Source organism: Fundulus heteroclitus, chromosome 15 (assembly GCF_011125445.2).
Source record: "Fundulus heteroclitus isolate FHET01 chromosome 15, MU-UCD_Fhet_4.1, whole genome shotgun sequence".
NCBI lineage: Eukaryota > Metazoa > Chordata > Actinopteri > Cyprinodontiformes > Fundulidae > Fundulus > Fundulus heteroclitus.
The window spans coordinates 14,781,348-14,797,732 of record NC_046375.1 but is presented as its reverse complement, the minus strand read 5'-3'; the positions used below and the strand labels follow the sequence as shown (position 1 = coordinate 14,797,732).

The 16,385-nt window shown below is 41.2% G+C and overlaps 1 protein-coding gene across 1 annotated transcript in view; it reads left to right on the top strand.

Moving 5' to 3' along the window:
• Positions 1 to 15,949, top strand: part of pinx1 (PIN2 (TERF1) interacting telomerase inhibitor 1) — a 30,898-nt gene extending 14,949 nt beyond the window's left edge. Inside the window, exon 7 of the mRNA XM_012880711.3 lies at positions 14,841 to 15,949. Within this exon, the coding sequence (XP_012736165.2) occupies positions 14,841 to 15,503 (663 nt within the window). The 3' untranslated portion in view covers positions 15,504 to 15,949. The remainder of the gene's footprint in view (positions 1 to 14,840) is intronic.
• Positions 15,950 to 16,385: the final 436 nt, after the last annotated feature.

Here is a 16,385-nt window from a genome sequence, read left to right as displayed (position 1 = left end):
ACTGTGCTTTTTGGACCCGTAAACTCATGTGATCTAAACCTCATGGAGGACCTTGTATTGTCAAGAGGAAGACGAGACGGCTAAGCCAATAATACAGACGAGCTGAAGGCCGTTATTAAACCAGTGGCAACGCTGCATTCATGCAGTAATTCATTGCAAAAGTGGCTCCAACAAGGTATTGAGAGGACGTACTATACACTATATATAGTTTATTACCCTTGATGACATTTCTTTACTTGATCATTACGATGTAATGTTTTAATTTGAGAAACTAAGTGGGGGTTTTTCTTTAGCAATAAGCCATAATCATCACAATGACCAGAAATAAAAACTTGATGTAAATTACTCCGTGTATTTAATCCATATAATGTGAGGTTGAAAGCAATTTTTGAAATTAACTTTTTAGAAACACCTATTGTAGAAAGTATGGGTCAGTTTGATTTTCACAGTAGTGTAACGTTAAACTGGGAGTACCGGGGTCTTATGGTACCATAATAGTTGCACAAAAATTGTGGGGAAAAAATGTATATCATAAAATAATTGCTTTTATTTGAAACAATCTCCATGTTTCAAACCAGTATTACTTTCCCAAGTTTAATCGACCCTATACAGAGAGCCTGTAGGACAGTGACATATCTACCTTTTGGACAGCAGTACAAAAAAAGCCTTTTTCTGGATTCCTTTGTTTATCTCTAGCACTTGGGTTGAAGAAATTGGCATCTTGAAAATCCATAAATTGTGCACAAAAAGCCTTGCTCTATTCCCCTGCAGGTGCTCTGCCATAACATGACAATAGCAGACGCTCCCTAGCTGATTAACATTGGAAATGCAAACGATACACACCATCATTTTCTCCCTAATCGTCTGGTTATGGGCTCTTATTTTTCAGCCAGGGAGACGCCATTGACCGTATTGAAAGCACCTGCAACAATTACAATAGTTTCCCACGAGGGCCTGTGTTAAAGCCCAGCAACATCCGAGGTTGCTGGGAGTTAATAAGAGCTATGATTGACCAATCAGGATCCAAGCGTTTTGCCTGATCTCCTACGAATCTGACCGTGACGCTGGGATGGACATTGACATAGCATGCACTGTCTATGTTGAATAATTTTACTGCTTCAAAACAGTTATATTGATAGACTGGGAGTTTTGGCTTTGTGGCGTGTTTCAATATTATGTCCATTCTGATAAAGGGAAGACCTGAAGCTTAACGGATTTCTCCAGACCTGCCCTCTTTCCCCCTTATGAATCTTCCAGCTCTTCAACCACCACCCACGACTGTCTCCCCAGCATCCCTTCCACCAGTCCCCCCCCCCACAGCGGGTGTTTTCCTTCCTCCACAGCGATGTTTCCTGCTCACCCCTTATCGCTGTGCACAACGCTCCATGAAACAGACAAGCGCGCACACACATGCAGCCAACTGTCCCACTGGCCTCTGTTCATCAAAGGCAGCACTGGACATGTTAAAAATAACGTGAGAACACATGAAAAGTTTTTTTATTTGTTTTTTCAAATGTCTCCACTGACTGTTGACCATCATGGCATCGCATCAAACCTGAACTGATGTCTGAAATTATTAGGGAAACTTCCTGGCATTGAGTTGCACGCTATAACTAGTAGCGATTGATTGATGTGCTTTATGAAAGAGAGATTTCGGTATGGGATAAAATTAAATTGCACATAATGGAACGAATACGCTTTGGCAGAATTTGTCTTGTTTGAAACTACCTGTGTTTAATACTGTACATGAAGATGTTCTGTGAAAACCTTTAAAGTTTGCTAGAGAGCAAACATCATCAGGAAGACCAAGGATCAAGGAACACACCAAAACAGGTCTGGGATAAAGTTGTGGAGCAGTTTAAAGCAGAGTTGGCAATGCCCCACGCTTTGAACATATTTCTGGAGCACTGTTCAGTCCGTCATCCAGAAATAGAGTATGGCACAACTCCAAACCTACCAAGACGTCTAAACCGACTGGGCTGGCAAGAAGAGCGTTTGTCAGAGAAGCAGCCAAGAGGCCCGCGATGACTGTGGAACATGTTCAGAGAGCCACAACACAGGTGGGAGAATAGTTTGACCGGACAGCGATTAGTTGGGCAATCAGCAAAGGTAGCTTTTATGGTAGACTGACAGAAGGAAAACCATTGTTGAAACAAAGCCATAAGAGGTCCCTGATGCAGTTTGCCATGAGAGACACAGGAAACATCTGAACGAAGGGTCTCTGGTCAGATGAGACCAACATGCTGTGTGTGGTAGAAAACTAACACTGCACATTGCTGCCAAGAAACGTGGTGCTGGCAGGAGGCTTTTCCTTAGCGGTGACAAGGAAGCTGATTAGAGGTGACGAAAAGAGGGGTGGAGCTAAAAAAAAAAAAAAAAAAGGACGAGGGAAGAAAACCTGCAGAACACTAGAACATGTGGAGGAGGTTCACCGTCCACCAGGACAACGCCACCAACCAACCATCCGGAGTTGCTATTGAATGGTTTAGATATTAATGACTTATGATGACCCAGTCAAAGTTACGAGTTGAAAGAAAGAAGAGCTGAAAATTGCTGTGCATCCAGTCTCTACTGAGCATGAGATATTTTGCCAAGAAGAATCAGCAAAACCTCTAAATGTCAAAGCTAGTTGACATTTACCCCAAAAGACTTGAATATGTAAATATAACAAGTTTTTTTTTTTTTTTTTTTTGTAAAAAAAAAAAACATCCTTATATTTCACTTCAAAATTTGGTATTTGTTAATCTATCTCATTAGATTCAAAATGACATACATTGGACATTTTGGTTGTGACAAACATTTTTTACACGTTTCTAACATGTAAAAAAACCAAAGCGGTGTCAATATTTTTGCACTGTGCACTAGCACAAACGCAACAGTTACCAAAATAGGAGATTTTAAACATCAATTTCAGACATGCAGCTGGTTTTATGGGTGCAACGCTTTTTGCCATAGAAAAGTGACTAACCTAGCAAGATAAATTGTCAGCCACTTTACCCACGGCTCCATTTTTATTGTTTAGCCACCTAAAAACCTTAGCTTACAACCATTATTTACACATTCTGCCCAATGTGTGTTGCGATGTAGCACCTGTCCGTCTACTTGGCTTTCCGTTATCCATCATCCATCCTACACATGCGAGCCTCCTCCATCCCCTGCCTCCTCTTGCTCCCCTCAACACAATTACTCACCGCATGACAAACGACAGGCTCTCGCTGCCGAGATATCAAAAAGGCCCAGCCACTTTTTTAAATGCAGGGACATTGGCACCCCCGTGCTCCCCGCGCTTATCGGCGGGCGAGCAGTGCCCCTGGCCGTCCTGCTCTCCTCCTTCCCCTATTCTCCACCACCCCTGCTCTCCATGCCCCACTCAGGGGGTTTAGTTAGGGGAGCCACATGGAGGGGCCAGCACAGCTTGATTTATCTCCCTCGCCCCTCTGCCCAGCCACTCAGGCAGTCCGAAAGAGCCGACGAGGCTCCAACGGGCCTCAGCTCGAAAGCCCGGCATTAGCTGAAATAAACCATTCTGCCGCCCAGTGAAAAATGTCCTCTGATTGGCTAATTAATCAGTCAAAGGGGAGCGACGCGGCTTGTGGCTTGAGGGACCCAAGCGGGCGACCGCAGAGGGCCCGCTGATAAATAGACTCCCCGCCGATTCATACATCAACAAAAGTTAGTCATTTTTTATAGGCGCCAGCTCAGTTGAAAGGTGGAAACAAGCTGCAGTTTTATTTTTTTCACCTGCATTTCATTCTTTTGTTTTTTGCAAGAAGGAGTCCCAGGAAAAAAAACATAGCTAAGATTTTCATTCATACTATCTGCAGTGTAAAAATTAGAAATTTAACATTGTAATTGGAAACTAATTCAAGAAGATCTTTAATTTCCACATTTAAAAAAAAAAAAAAAAGATTCCTGCATTTGATTTATTTGCACTAAGGGCACATCAGCATTTTAAGTCTTCTGTTCATTGCTTGTTCTGTTTGACTTCAGCAAAACATTAGAGGTGCTCCAACATTAACCCATTTATTATTTCTGTACTCCCTTGGTGTCAGAGAAGAAAAATGGTCCAGCTTAAATTGGTACCAGCCTTGTTTTGACGTCTGAACCTCCCGTCAGACGGTGGGTATGCTGTGCACTGCTCTCGGGTCAGCGTGACCCCTGCGGCCTCTCCCACTCCCACTCCTGCTCAGGCACAAAGAACGGGGGGGATCAGGCCTCATCGGGTGGCACCTGTTGCAAGCGTTGGCTGCCCACGCGTCGTGCACATGAAGGATAGCCCGTCGGCACCGGCTCCCCCGATACCACCGTGTTTAGGAATACGGAGCAGGGGCGACACGGGTGGAGCATTTGGCAGACGCCTCGCTGAAGGCGCCGGGGAGCCGATGGGTGGAGTTAAGCAGTGAAAGTTTGCTGACAGCGCAGACGCAAAATCAGATTTTTTTGCTGCATAAATTCTCTGCAGCCATGTCACATGGGACATAGGTGGCAATTAAAGGATGCGAGTCGTTTTTGATAATCATAAATGTCACAACGCCTGGAAACTAAGTCATTTTCTGGAACGTACCTTTTAAATCAGCATTATTATCGAAAACACAGCTATTTATGTCTTCAGGCTTATGACCTGGGAATATATAGTATTTATTTTTGTGGGGAAAATTAAATCAGAGTCTCTTTCATTTAGTCCAAACTGAATCCAGGAGTAATAACGATAACGAGAATAATAATGAACAATGAGTAAATTAACACAACAGACGACATTGATACCCAAAAATCCAGGATAGGTAAGTGAGGCACATGGTCTGAAAAATGGTGTTGGCAAAAGGATCAGCTTTAAAATGCCTAATGCTGTCCAAGTTATCTGTATCTCATAATAAAGGAAAATATTCAGAAGAGGCCACTTTGAAATTCAAGAGGGTACCCTAAACCAGTGTTGTCCTAAGGATGACACACAGTTTTTTTTACAGCACCCATAATAAGTTTGTTTGGTCCACATTAAAAATGCAACAATGATACAAATTGGTACAGGTGTTTATAGACACATTTTAAGTTAATTTTATTGACATTGGAATTTTCTTAAAATAGAAAATATTAGGTTAATTTTTTTATTTATTTTTTTGCTCATTTTAATTTCCTGGTAAAAAATAAATAAATTAATAAATAAAACTTTTGTTTTATTGTGTGAATGCAGGCAATGTTTTTAAGGGAAGATTGTCCCACATCGCGTTCTTGTTGCTGACAATAAACACAAAACGTTTTTCAGATCAACATAATAGAAAACAATCAGCCTTTATAATTATGGAGGTTGTATTATTGTAATACGGCAAAATTGCAAGACCCTTTTTATGTATTGGATCTACAGTTACTCAACTCTATTCAGCAAAAATGTGATAACTTGTTTCATTTTATTGAGTTAAACGTATTTCTTGATATAGAAAAAAGAAGGAAAGCTAATTTTATCCCTTTTTAAATCAATGTTTTCTCAACCAACAATGCCGATCTGTTGAAAGACCCGACAGTGTAAACGTGCATCGCTGCAGCGTGGTGGCTGCTATTCGAATGCGCTCATGCAGGGTGATGCTCTCATTGCAGGCCGCTCGTTCTCAGATAACATCTAATTGCCGCGACCAAAAGAACTCCCAGTCTTTATCACGTTTGTTGACAGACCCTTTTACTTTTACCGCTGAAAATACCAGGGCCCGCCAAGAACAATCCCCCCTGTCCAACCCCTCCCCCCCTGTAAATAAATGCAGCACACAGTTGCCATTTACCTCCCTGGCTGTTCTGTGGACTGCTCCCTGCTGGCAGTGCCAGCTCGCTGACACTTGGAGATTAGTGCTGGATCAAAAAGAAAAGAAAAAAGGTGTCTTGTCTTTTAGTTACAGGCCTAAGCTAGGTTATGAGAGCTGGATAATTACCGCATGGTGAAGCTAACCACCCAGACATTTCAGACCCTCTCAGCTGTTTACAGTCACAGACCACCGTTTCATCGCCGACTCTTAAATCTAATGAATCACGGCTGAGAGAAATAATCGCAGCCTCCTCCCTCCCTGGGGACGGAGCGAGGAACCCCGGTGTTCATGAGGGCCTATTGTCGGCAAGTGTTTGCTCTGTTGAACTAGCCGCATGCATAATGTTGTCTTCATTTGTTGTTTATGATTAACGTTCCCGCACTGGAGACAAAATGCAATTTTTCAACCCATATTTGTGTTTAAACTCCACACAATGTCTGCTTTTAGCAAAGTTTATGATGAGTGGTATCTAATGGGGCCTATAGGCTTCATTTGTTTCCTTTTTTAAAAGTTGCTAGAAAAACACTCGGATTAGTTTAAAGGAGTAAAATTAAATTAAAAGTGTCTTTATGTTTAACTGAGTCATCCAATCATAGTTTGAATCAAGGCTTCCACCTGTTTTTCTGTCCACCTACATCATGCCGATGAACGATGGGCTGCCGGACTCATGCGCTCATCAGGGAGAGACAGCTGGCTAATCAGGCCCTGATCCATAGACCTCGAGTATCGCCAAATTTATTATTGTGGCAGGACAATGAGGACGACTCTCATGCAATTACCCTCCCAGCCAATATTGGTGAGAAATTATTGAAAAAAAATAGCGTGCGTTGCAAGGAGGCAGTTTTTCAGAAGATAAAAGGCCATGTTCACCACAATCAAACTCTTAATTAGCTAAATTTAAAAGGCGAGTTGTTGAAATGGTTCTTTGCTAAATTCACTTGTTTCAATTTGAAGGAACTTTAATACCAGTAAACCTGCCCTTGAGTCCTGTGTTTGATACAATTTCTTTATAAACTCCCTCTACATGTTACAAAAAGCTTGGTGTTGAATTAGACTGGCGCTAACTATACTGCGTGACATATACATTCTAATTGACTACGGTATTCTGACCTGCTAAAAGTATTTGGCTTTGGCTTGTGCAGACGTTAAGAATCAAGATAAGGACTGAGGGTTGGCAAAAAAGATGAGTGCAGTATGCTGCGTCTTTTAAGTTATGTCATTCAGTTTCTTTCAATGGATGCATCTTGTTGATGTGGACTAAGACGGTACAGGCTGCTGGGCTTCAGCCTTGGACAGTTTTATTAAAAATTTGACGCTTCTTTCTCAAATACATGTGAAAGTATTGGAGGACGCCACCAGCATCTTGGAGCAATGGCCACCAATCAGACGTTGTCGGCCTGTTGTTAGGGCCGGAGGTGTTTGCTCCACCTCTTATGCCACTGAAGTCTGTGTTGCCTGTGATTTATGTTTAGATTTTTCTTCAACTTCTCAAAAAAAGATTTTGAATCATAAGAGTTCAGTTTGTTGGACTGGAAAAGGACCATCCTATGTGCAAAACAAACGCAGACAGTAGTTCTCATCTTAAAAAGATTTTTAATAAAGAAACTTTGCAACCTGACTTTCGTGAAACTCTTTGTAAAACGACTTAGGTTTCGTAAAACTAACGAAGAACCGTCATTTTAGTATTTGGTGAATGTGTTGGTGCGGTAAGTGACGTTTTGTAACTTATTTATGCGCCGTAGCAACATTGTTCTATTTTGCTACAGATTTAGTTAAGTTTCAGTGTAAAGTTTTTAGAAAATGTTAGCGCATCTTATAAAGCTGCCCTTTTCGAGGTATTCTTGCACATCTTCGTATCTAAAAGATCTCTGGTGGTATTCTGCATCATTGTTTAATTTTATTGTCTTCTACCATCATAACATTTAGATCAAGTTAGCAAATGTGAGTCCAGTTGTACGAACATTTAATGAGAACATCTTTAAAATTGTTGGCTTTGATTTTTTGCACTCTTTAGATCATGATCCGTTTATAGAGGGATTACGTTCTCTAAAAAAAAAATATTATTACAAATAAATCTGACAATATTCTAGGAATTTTTTGTTGCTGGATCACACTGGAATGAAAGTTTGCGATGTACTCAAGTGAACCTTTTCCTTCATTTTCCTGGCTTGATTAACTCCCCCTCTGAATATATTGGCCCTGTTATCTTGGCACCTTGGCACATGTTTTGCCATTGGCTTTGCGTTGGTTACATTAGCAGGGAAGAGATCGAACTGGAGTGTCTTGAAGGAGGCGTCCTGTTGAATGTCTTCCCAACCTCTCCTTTTCTTCGGGACCCTCTGTGGACCCCTCCCTGTGTTCCCTGCCCAACCCTATCCCCCGCCAGGGGAGTGAGTGGATCAGGAAGGGCCCGATAGCCAGCCAGACCGCTTCTCTGCTGAAGGAGCCTTATCTCAGTGCTGCACACAGTGCATTGAGCGCATCCTTTTCCTGGGGTTCTGCGTCTGGGTGGAGAGGAGGAGATGATGTGGGAGGAGAAGTACATACGGCTTGATAAGAGGTGTGTTCTCCAACCCTCTGCTGCTCAACTCTTGCCTTTTTTGCCATTCTACCTACATTAATTTTGCAAACTTAAGACGTAGGTGTAAAGTTTTTCTGAAAAGTTGTCAGTTTATACGAAACACTCTGGCTTGTGAAGAAAACATTTATTTTCATAATGCATTCACAAGCTGTTTTTTTGCGTGGAAATAAAGTCCAATGAGCTTGCATGCTTAAAATGTACACCAATTAATATTAAAGTATTAAATTAAATACCAATCCACATCTATCTGTTGATAATTTTTTATTTAATTATTTGCTGCCAGAAACCTCAAGAAAAGAATTGTTGCTTTGTGACAAAAGAAAAACTAGATGAATATTTGTTTGGTAAATATCTGTTAGTTTCATTGAGTTGCTTTCTTTCTGTAAACATTTTAATGCTCATAGTATTTTATTATCCACATCCTGAATGCATTTACTATCTTCAGGATGTGGACACTCTTCCATGTGACATGCAATGTCATGATATAAGTGACCATGACAATAAGCGTTTTTACTCTTATATGCATTTTCTTTGTCACCCTGACAGTTCAACAAAATCTGCAAGCAATGTTCTAACTGCACAATATTCCTCAGACGATTATTTGCATAAAGATTTAAAGAAAAAAAAGATTATTTCATGTCTACATTGTTTCACCGAAAACATGAAGAAACCATTTTATTCAGTTTCCTCTTTAAAAAAGGTTAAATAATAAACTGCATGCTCGAGGAAATCAGTGGAGTTCCTGTAAACAGTCGATAAAATGTTGCTGCTTGTGCACATCTGTCAATGTAGTAGCAAGTCTCCTATTTGGGCAAATTTAAATAAATGCTTATAGCTCAGTAGGGTTGATCCAGTTATATTTCCCTACTAGAAATCGTAATACTCGGGTAGCAATTAATGTGAGGGATACTGCATGATCACTGCCCACATTGAGGTGTACCTCAGACAGACAAACAAGTTGTAATGGCAGCAATAGTGACACTCACAGCGTTACCCAATGCTTTTGCTGAGGCATTTTTGACTTATCTAGAAAAAGGCAAAACAATCAAACAAGCCATACAACAAATCAGTGAAGTTAATTCAAGGTAATCATGGACAAATTGACATTAACTTAAAATATATATTAGTAACTTCAAAGAGTTACTGAAGATGTTTTCATTGCCATCAAGCTAGTTCTGACAAGAACTTACAGTGAAATTCTGTTTTAGGAGTGCAAAGTTAACATTAACTATTTAAAGCTTTGTGCAAAATCAGAGTCCTGTTAACTGATCATACTTGAGAAAGATTCATGCAAACAAAAATTCAACATTTGTTTGCAGTTACCTTCATCCAGACAAACGTGGTGGTTCCCCATCGGTCACTGTTGTGTTCAGCTGCTCATGAGGTCAACCCCTTGCCTTTATCCATTTTTTACGTTTTTCTAGAGTAGTTTTTGGAAAGGAACAAACTGTATTCCACACTCTAAATGTTTGGAATAACTCGTGTCTGAATTGTACTTTCCCCAGTGACGTTTAACACATTTTCTAAACAAAATCCTTCTTACCACAATGCATTAGCAATGCAAAATCCTGACTCTGTTGTTGGAGGTAAAGAGCCTGCCGCTCCTGCAGGTAAAGGGCATTTCACTTTGGGGCAAATTGTGATTGCTGATTGGTCTGTTGCTGACGACCTCCCCAAGATTGAACGACAAGTGGCGTCACGTCTAGAAGTAGTAGCTCATAAATACGAGAAGGAAAATGATCAACAGCCACTACGTACGTGCGAGTCCTGCCTGTTTATTTCTGCTGAAATGGTGTCACAGTTGTAAGGAAAAACTCATTTGTTAGTGTAACAGCAGAGTTGAGTATGGAGATTGTCTTATGGTACACGAAAAACTTAACAAATGCTCTCTGCCAAAGCCAAAAAGCTTTTTGTTTGGAGACGTTATAATGCCATAGGGCAGCAAATCCAGCACGGGAAAATTAGGCTTATCACTGGATGTAACTTCTATGTAGAGAGATACCTAGATGAGATTCTGCAGCCAGTGGCAATCCTGTAGCTCCTCTTTTTGGGACCAAACGATGTCCTCCAGGATATCAACGTTCACCCCCACAGGAAGAGGTTCATCAGAGACTACCTCAAGAGTTTGGCATTTGAAAGCATGGAGGGGCCTGCGTGCAGTGCTGACTTCAAACTCATTGAATACTTGTGGGATCAGCTTGGGTGTGTTCTTCATGCCGGAGTCAGCAACAAGAAAACGTTGTTGCTGACTCTGGTTTTGGGCAAATGCGAACTGAAGAATTTCACCCCATCCCAACCCAATGTGTGACCAAGCTAGTGACCAGCGTAAGGATGATGATGAGCTGTTCTGGTGGTGCCTGGTTCTTCCATGCACCTCTGAGGCACTTGTTTTTTTTAACAAATAAGTTCTGAAATCACCTATAAGTTCTTGTCTTCAAACCTCATCCATCTAATGCGTTCAGCGACACCAAACAAGAGTCAGTGAGCTGTTTGGTAGACATGTTTTTCATGGGCGCAACCCCCACCCACAAATGCGTCTTTCTTACAAATGTGGCACCATTTAAGTGAAATTAACACTCTTCCCACTGGTTTAAGATTTATGCATTGTTGCCATCAAACACCAATTACCTGAGTTTTTGTTAGGAATATTAACTCAAAATATGAATGAGTCCAGTAAAGCCTCGTGCTTTCTTGTTCTGTGCAACATAGCAAAGAAATACATGACTAATAACCAGTTAGAGGGAAAAACACAGCTGAAAAGGGAGAAAGCCCTGTAACGTTAGTGGCAAGTAGTTTCCTATTAGCCTATCGCCCCCAATAGTTGGTGCCAAAAAACAGCTCTCCAGGGCTGCCAGTGTTGCTGACTGGATCAGTACGTTTACATCCACTCTGTATGTGTGTGTCCAGCCTGTGCACAGCACAGCACTTCTACCTGCTGTCGTATCAGAGTCTAATGGAATCCCCAGGCTGTGAAGGAAGAACCACGTACCAAGCTCAAGCCACCTTCCCCTGATGATGATGTTTCTCTCAGTCACTCTCCTCTCTTTCTTCCCCTTGCTCATTCAGCCTGTCCCTCTCCTGAGAGTAATTTCACAGGCAGCTCTAAAGTGGCCCCCAGCCATCTTCCCAAATCCCAGTTACATGCTGTTTGGCGCTGTCAGCTCTAAGCCTCATCTTCACTCTCCCAAGCAGAGAGGACGCCATTGTGCAGTAACGGGGAGTATAGATTTTTAGTGGGAAGCTGGAAAGTTTTTGTTTAATGGCGCCTCAACTGAAGGGCTTTATATTGCCCTTGTTAGAAGTTGTGGTTATACCTGGACAAGGTCCTGGGTGGTGGAAAACTTTCTTTAGCCATAGTGTTTTGATTCACCTTCATTGGAATCCACTTTTTTGTCCTGTTTTCATAATTTTATTCACTGAACTGTTGGTTTTGATTGTTAGTTTACTGGCTCACTTTTGAATTTATTTTGGAGTCATTCTCACCACAGACATCAATATTAGTTTTTTTTTATTACAGTAACATTTGTTGAAGGAACTTAATACCCAAGTATCCAACTCTGCCTTTAAACTTAGATTTGCATAGCTTTACTTTCAAAGTGTCCATCTCCATCGGTGTAATTTGAACATAAAGGCTTAAATGCTAAACAATGGCACGCCTCTATACAGCTTTGTTTTCAGTTTATCTCTAATCTGTACGGTGTGAAAAATGCCATCCACTTCACCATCTTCGACAACACAGCAAGCAGCAGCATTGTTTAACGCAAATCTCCAGAGGAGCTTCTGTATTCTTCTCGACAAATCATTATGCATTGAGTATGCCATTAGGAAAATGAAGACAAATGGCTCGTAGGGGTGGTGAGGTGACAAATTGTACATGCTGCGGAGGTACGATCTGGACCTCGTCGTGCCTAACTGTTGTGAAATGGGCCCCGTTTAATGCCAAACCCAAAGGCTGGAGCGATGATTTTTTTAAAATCTGACTCAGTTTTGTCCTGGACTATAGAACAGAAGATCACTGGATTTTGATCGACTCTCCGTCCCCTAAGCCTGAATGTAAAATCGCTTTAGAAGGATTATAAAACATCCAAACTTAGTCATGTAAAATTTTGTTTAGCAGGTGAACCAAAGTGCTTCATAACTAAAAACTGCACAGAGCTAAACAATACGGACAATAAACAAAGAATGGACAATAAAGATAAAAGATCAGGATCAGAATCTGACTAGTACTTGCTATTAAAAGCCAGCCTGAATCAGTGGTGGAGGGTAGATCCAGTGGGAGCTGCTTCCAGAGTCAGCCCAGTGTTTTCACCTGGTCCTCAGTATATCTCATAAAAACTGTCCTCGAAAGAAGAAAGACCTGCAGGTTCCTTGGTAGAGGAAAAAGTAAGAAATTGCATTGCCTCTGACATTACATTAGGAGATAGGTGATATGCATTCAGAAGCTTATCACAACTTTATTTATTTATTGAGATAACAGTGATAAAACGATATTTACAACTTGTTTGCAGTCTTTATTATAGATGACTGTGACGGCGTGTTAAGGCGGTCACAGCCCCCAAACACCACTACTGCTACATACCCACTTAAATATAAGCTGCTTCCTATAACGCACAAAGTGTAGCACTTAAATGTGTTGCAACTTCATTTAATCATATTTTTAAATTAATTGAGATTTATTGATGCTTTTAATAATAACCAGTTAGAGGGAAAGACACAGCTGAAAAGGGAGAAAGCCCTGTACGCCCTGTATGGGGGAGAAAATAGTAAATGCAGCATTATTAACAATACTGTCAGTTTTATTATTAACAATACTGTCAGTTTTTCTTGTTTGCAGACATCAATAATGGAACTATGTTGTCACAATAATTTATCACAATAAGATTTTTCACAGTAGATGATACAATAAATGCCCATCCCTACATTACATTATTGCATTTCAGTCAGCTCACTTAGCATAGGCCATCACAGACCCTTTTAAAGGCTGAAAATTACGGGAGATTTAAATTTTTGGTGCAATTGAAGAAAGAAAATCAAATGTTTCTGTACTCCACTTGCTGATGATCTCTTTGGCAGTTGAATTTTTTTTGACATTTTCAACATCTTACTGAATTGTATTATTAGAAACTTCAAAGGCTTCTTCTTAGTAAAATGTTTAAGTATAACAGGGTTCCCTATAGGATGTCCCTTAAGGAGCAGTGAATGGTTACCTGACTCCGCCAGATAGATTTGCTCCGCATATCCATCTGGAAACCTTCCGTTGAAGTAATTTTGGGAAGGGGCGAAAATACTGGTTAGCTGATTGGCCTATGTTGGTGATAGACGGGCCAAATAAACCAATCAGATTCGTCGTCGCTCTGTTACGAGCGACGACGAAAACACAACCACAAGCCAAGCTACTCTTGCTGCTGCAAGTAAAGGCTCGTTAGCTCAGCAGAGAAATACTCTGTAATTCCGATAAAACTTGCTCGATAGCCGCGCTAACGCTAGTTTCATCGGCTGAAGCCGCCATGTTCTTTAGACTGAACTGACGCGCTTCCCGTTGCGTCACACCGCAACCTGCCTCAAAGCCAACGCTGATTGGACGTTCGTTTGGTGAACGGCTCCAAATTTTCTTTAACGGAGAGTATCCAGACTGATCTGCGAGTGAAACCTTGAAACCTCGCGAGATCAGGATGGTCTCACGAGGCTAAGTGAATGGCGCACAAGGAGCAATCTGTGGCCAAGGGTCTTGCTCAGGGAACCAGAGTGAAAGACTGAGTTTCGAACCTGCGCCCTTTGCAGCCCAGCTCTCTAACCACTAAGTCACCACTCCCACCAAATCATGCTGTTGCTTGCACAGTCAGATACAAAATAACCAAAATAAAATATGCTTCTCACAAAAATGATGCCTTGAAAAATCCACTAAATATTTTAGAAAAGGACAAACTAGTAATTTACGGACCTTACGGAGGAATTAACTCGACTTTGAAATTCTGCAAACGTTCTTGAAGCGTGACAGATTTACCTTCCTCAGAAAGTTACTAACGTGTTGGATTAGGTTGATTGGCAGCCCTGGTTTTCTGCTCTTTTCCTGCTCTGGTAGAAAGCCAACCCAAACAGTAGGTGTGGTTTCATTTTGATTCCAAAGTCACGTCTCAATTACACCTTGTCTCTCTGTAACAGCTCCTCACCACTAAACGTGGAGCTGTTACAGAGGGATGACAGCTTGGTGCTGACTGTGCAAACCAGCCCAGCTGGAGGTGGGGAACTAAAAGAAAAGCCACTCTTTTGTTGACTGCTTATTTTAAGGTTCTAACACCTATTGTTGCTTCAACATCCTCCTTTGGGTTTGTCACTCACTTTAGTTTGTTGGGGTAATCTTTGTTTGATGATTGACAATCACTTAAGCTCCTTTGTTTACAACGGTGTGCCATCTCTGGATGTGCAGAATCCCTAAATAACTCTGTCCTTATTCGTCTCTTGTTGTGTAGGAGAGCAGCAGGAGTGAATCTCCAGTTGAATCGGCGGAAAGTGGGACTCGTGCTTCTGCTGAATCGAAGACTGAGACAATAACCAAGACGGTCACAAGTTCCCTAAGCATGCAGGAGTATTTTGCGCAGCGCATGGCGCAGCTGAAGAGGTCCCGGAGCGCTGGGGGTTCAGCAGCTTCTGTCAAAGCGGAGGCTACTGAAACATCGAGCCCAGCCGAGGAGGTCGGTCCAGTCCACAGCAGCAGCAATGATACTGAAGAGCCCAGAAAAAAGAAGAAAAAGAAGAACAAAAAAGTTGTAGAGGATTTGGAGGTTGTAGAAGAGAAGTGCTTTGGCCCCATTGTATTGGAAGAAAAAGAAAACCAGGAGAAAGTGTGTTCAAGGAAGAAAAAGAAGAGGAAAACCCCAGAAGTCACTGATGAGAATGAGAACTCTAGCTCCTCCAGTGTTCTGGAGATGAACTGCGAAGAACCTCGTCCCGCCAAGAAGAAGAAGCTTAAACGCACAGAAAAGGAGCAAATAATTGAGCTTGAACAAACTGAAGAGTACATAGTCATCCAGGATGAGGAGGAGAACAGTGAAGTGAAGGAGTGTGAGGAGGAACTGGTTGCTAAAAAATCCAAGAAGAAGAAGAAGAAGAAGAAAAGACAAAACCAAGAGTAGGGTGTTCAGGCTTTGGTTAAATTTCTCCAACTTCCCAAAAACTTTCTACTTGTGCTGTTAACCTGGAGCCTCACATTTATACATACATTTGTGATCAAATGAAATCTCTAATACATAAACATGTTTTACTGAATGAAAGTGTAAATGAAATTAACTCAAACCGCATCTTGCATAATGATTCAGGAGGTGTACGGTCATTAAGAAAAATACAATTTTTTTTTTACATTTTTGTCTCCCCTTTATATGTACTTGCATTACTGTTTATTTAAGCAAAACTTCACATTCTCTGTATCTCCCAATTTGTCTGTTTTTATTTCAAAAGCTGAAAGGACAAAGATGACCTGTGCGATACATGACATCTGATGCGTTGACGTGATGGGCCTTTTTAAAAGTTAAACTGAAATGTCTCTATGAATTGTTTCCAAATAAATGCGGTCACATACACACCGAGACTCTGGTTTTATTATATTAAGTGAAATTGGTTTAACTTTTAAATATAATACGACACCTGTTGAAAGAAAACATCCCATTGTTCAAGTGGAAGCCATACTAGTTTCTAAGCAGTTGGGGAGAGGGGGGGGGGTGACATATCAGTGGAGCTACTCGGGTGTATTTTGTCACCTTGAAGATGTGACGCAGGATGTTCCACTTTGTCTGAATTCAGAAGACTCTAACAAGCCAGCCTTGTTCCAGCTCCTGTGTGTGATGATTCAAAGCAGGAAAAGGAGAGTCCTCAGGTGTCCAGTGTTGCACATGAAGACTTTTTTTTTTTTTTTTTTTTCCTCTGTTGGGTTTCTGTTGAAATGATCTGGACGTGTTTTTTTTTTTTTTTGTCATCCCTGGACAAAAGAAGACATTGACTAACTTTTCCGGCATGTAGGT